We start from the raw sequence: 4,426 nt of genomic DNA, 5'->3' as shown, positions 1-4,426 counted from the left end.
AAGTCCATGCCCTCTTCTCCATATTTGAGATTATATACAAGTGTTTCTTAAGTTTGCTAGCTTTTAAGAAACCAATTGGTAGGTCACTCTTGAGTAATCATACTTGGTCAACATGCTCTCCTTTCAATAGGCCATCTATGGTGTATACAAGCGTTCTTAAGTTTGCTAGCTTTTAAGAAGCCAATTTGTAGGCCACTCTTGAGTAATCATACTTGGTCAACATTCTTTCCTTTCAATAGGCCATCTATGGACTTGTGGTCATCATATTTTGTGTCGAACTTTCTTTCATCATAACTAAGCTACCTATGTAATATATGAGGATAAGAATTATTATCTTGTCTTTTGTCATGTCATCTACGATGCTTAATATCTCGTCATTCTCGCTGCATAATCATTGCCTCTCTCTCTCTCTCTCTCTCTCTCTCTCTCTATAACACACACAGACATACATACACTTGTATCGCAACAACATTTGCCACTCTCATATGATTACCACCTTCCTATAATTGAAAGCGCCTCTTTGTCTTCTAGGTGGTTTGGTACAATGCCAAAGATCCGAGCCCGATTGAAATTGAGCCTTCTGTTCAACCTTCTGGCTTGTATGGATTGGGTGAATCATCTCAACTAGATAAGAAGCCTATTGATCTTAGCATTGTTCTATTTTCTCAAAGTCTTCTCCCACAATTATTGATCACTGATATCTCTAAGTTAAGCCCACGATTCTGTATTGAGGGCCATATATTGAATCTATACGGGACCTACAAAGTTGGTCTTGACCAACTGAAATACAACTGTTACTTGAAGCTCGACTTGGTTGATGAAGAATGCACCGACACTATTATGGTGGTGATCAATGATCCATACATAAAGCTCTACGTAGACAAGCTCCACCTCCGTGACTTTGTTCACATTGACAACCTAGTTGTCAGACGCAAAAAAAAGGGCCGGGGGGCCAGCACTGTATTCCTTGTACATCGATGCTACTACTGCTGTAAGCACAACGAAACCTTTCCCAGTGTCTCTTACATTTTCCCCTGATTGCAAGATACGTGCATTTGATGAGATAGGTGCACAACAATCTTCAAGTGGACGTTCTCAATTGAGCACACTTGCTTTTGTTATTTTACAAAAGCACAACTCGCAGTCAAGATTTGGTGGGTCTGTTGGTGACCTTCTGATTGCAGATGGTCCTCTCCCATCAGATAGGGCATTTGTAAGAATTGACCTATCTTGCTTATTGTTTTCTGATCTTTTATTATACATTTGAAATCTTCCATGATATATTGATGCTCTTTTTGATTTTGTTTCCATCTTTTCTTGTAGCTGAGTTTTGTGAACTCTCGCAAAGATGATTGCCAACAATTGCTTCAAGAAATGGTTGTTGATGGCCCTGTAATGTGCGTTGCAAGAAACATCGGTGCATTCCTTGCCAAGGCCAATACCTTGTCAATACTGGATGTTACAATTCTAGTGCCTGTTCATAGTGCACGCCTCAAAGAGGAGCTTGCCACCGCCTTTCAGGCTCAAACCGAAAATTTGGGCTACAATCGTGAGGTGCACTCATATAGCATATAGTGATATATTAGAAGTGACTTCTCTCATTTTCTTACATAGTTTCCTTGTCCAGGTTGTTGGCACCCTCCGATTCATCAACTTCAATAGTGTGCTGCTGGAGAATCATTGTTCGAATTGTAAATCCATAAAAGTGTATAGACTTAGGCAGGCACCTTATTGTGGATCTTGCAATAACAACACCACAATAATCACAACACCGACGCTAGAAGCACGTATTGCAACAAAAGATAAAAAGCTTCTTGATGTGCAAGTTATTGGTGCAGCAATCGATTTAGTGCTTGCATTGGATAGAACCTTCAACCAAATTTACGCTGAGTCCGTTTTCAAGGCAATAGATACCTTGGCAACAACCTTGCGGTTTGGCCGTTTCAAAATCAACACGAGTGGCCACGTGGTGGCGTATCAAACTGAATCTTAGTCTTGTGAATGTTTGCCTTTTATTACTAACCACCCTTTACTTTGCTTTGCTTGTTCTAACTATATCCTCAAACAAAACCAATGCTTCCATCCTCTACTTCTTTGTAACATGATTTTGCACACTTTTGGTTGTGGTTCTAAGTATTGTGGTTATGCTTGTAAGTATTGTTCGCTTCTTCCATGAATTAAGAACTCAAAACATTTTTGTATTTCTCTTCTCTCTCTCTCTCTCTATCGATCTAGAATCAAATACAAATAGGCACACATAGATACACAAAACATTCTCTCTCTCTCTCTCTCTCTCTCACACACACACACACACACACACACACACACACACACACACACACACACATTCTTCTTCTTCTTCTGTGTGTGTGTGTGTGTGTGTGTGTGTGTGTGTGTGTGTGTGTGTGTGTGTGTGTGTCCATTGCTTGTAAAGTATTCCAAAAGAGATAGACATTGACATGCTATTTATGCAAACACATCCTCTTAATCAACAATTGTTTCTAGAACTCCATAGTGTATCGCAAACAAACTTAAGCTTTGAGTCATTTAGACTTACAATGCAACAATGCTTGTTTGAGAACCACTTAACAAATTCTATCACACACTCTTCAACTTCATTCTTCTTTGGATCACAGCTAGAGTCATTCAATGAAAGAGCTACACAATTGCATGCTCTATACGATACTTGTAAAACATTGATGAGTCTCACAATGGAAGTCATCAATATTTTCGCTCACAAATTCAAAAAAACACTTACCGTAATCCTTCACAATGCTACAAGTGGACACAACAAAAAACAAGTAGTTGGAAAATCAATTGAATAGTTCAAAAAAGGACTTCTAATTATAGATGGATGTATTATTGGCTTCATCTATTATGCTTTCACAACTTTACAATCACGTCCTAAACTTGTCCATTGGACAATTGAAGAGTGTGATTTATTAACCCACTTGTGGAGAGAGAACATGCATAAACCAACTACTCAAATCGCAGATCTATTTATTGAAAAGCAACCACTTTGTGTCCATACACACTCTGCAATTACAACAAAATTGAAGCGACTAAGGCATATAAAGCTCACAGAGACTGCCTCATTGCAGCAACATCCTTCCATTCATCCACAACAAAAAAACAAGATTATAAAAAAATTCCTTAAGAGGCTTAATGACACACCTACATATCCATGCGAAAAGTGTGGCCGCTTGTTTTTCCGCTCGCAAGTCACGCATTTCACTCCTCCACTGTGCTTACATGCTGGAGGTGGAAAATGAAAAAGATGCTCCTCTCTATTCTGTTGCCGTGCATGCAAACGCAAATCAAATAGATCTATGCTGCCATTTGAGAGCTTGCATGCATTGGGCTTTAACGACCCTCTCCTACCAGTCCTGCAACTGAACAATGTCGAAGTACGCGTGGTCTCCATTCGTATACCATTCGCAAAGATTTGAGAACTAACTTATGATGGCCAATATGGTTTGCGAGGGAGTGTCGTCAATGTCCTTGCAAATATAAAAAAAACACAACAAGGTCTTCCTCGATTTATCCGAGATGAGGCTTCAGTCTTGACAGGGCTCAAACGCAAGCTCGAGTACACACATTGCTACTTATCTGGCCTTGTTAGACCATTGCTGACACTAAAGGCCACACACGCTCTTCTTGATACCTCTTTGTATAAGAAGGAAAACATAACCATAAATGATAAACGGCTTGCACACTTTCAAAAAATCTCACACTCATCACTTCCCCTAGACACAAACACATACGAGATGGAGAACGAGGAAGCTATTGACATTGATGTGCTCTTGCATAGCATCACTACTGTTGAGCAAGTTGTTGATTACAACAATAAATTTTTGTATGTCTCACCATCAGAGGGGAACAATCCACTTGGTTTATTTGCTGATGTGTTCTGTGAGGAGCTCAGTTTCCCTACGATCTTCTTTGGAGAGCCTAGAAAATACCACCAACACGTATCTAAAAATTACCAAACAATAGCCAAATGGGAGCTCATGCACGAAGATAGACGTTTTGCCCTCAACATCGAAAACTTATTTCTCAAATCAGTGAAAATCATGACGCAAAAAATACTATCCTCCATTTGGATACGCCTACGCAAAGCAAAACTTGAGGAGGAACCTTATATGTTGGACATGTTTGTCAGGACACAAACATAGAAAAAGTAGTCTCATCACAACTAGGGTACAGAGACTTTGAAGCGCTTCGTACCTCGCTAGATTACAAAGAAAAATAAAAAAAAAAGGTTTTTGGCAAGATTCGAAAACTAGGGCCACCAACTTTCTTTGTGAAATTTTCTTCAGCTGAAAAATGTTGGAAAAAACTTGTTGATGCCTTGGAACAAATAGTGCCACTTAAATAAGATAGCGATGGCTCCTTCCGTAGACGTTTGGTGCGAGCAGATCCAATA

General features: G+C 39.5%; 1 protein-coding gene across 1 annotated transcript; it reads left to right on the top strand.

Moving 5' to 3' along the window:
* The first annotated feature begins 1,374 nt into the window (after window positions 1–1,374).
* On the top strand, window positions 1,375–1,993 carry LOC147429464 (uncharacterized). The gene is made up of 2 exons (XM_086495548.1): window positions 1,375–1,554; window positions 1,724–1,993. The coding sequence occupies exons 1-2, from the start codon at window positions 1,375–1,377 to the stop codon at window positions 1,991–1,993; spliced, it is 450 nt and encodes a 149-aa protein (XP_086351674.1).
* Window positions 1,994–4,426: the final 2,433 nt, after the last annotated feature.

The sequence above is a fragment of the Adiantum capillus-veneris genome, chromosome 22 (assembly GCF_014529385.1).
Source record: "Adiantum capillus-veneris isolate H3 chromosome 22, ASM1452938v2, whole genome shotgun sequence".
Classification (NCBI taxonomy): domain Eukaryota; kingdom Viridiplantae; phylum Streptophyta; class Polypodiopsida; order Polypodiales; family Pteridaceae; genus Adiantum; species Adiantum capillus-veneris.
Note: the sequence above shows the minus strand (reverse complement) of the source record. Positions and strands in the feature narration are given on the sequence as shown.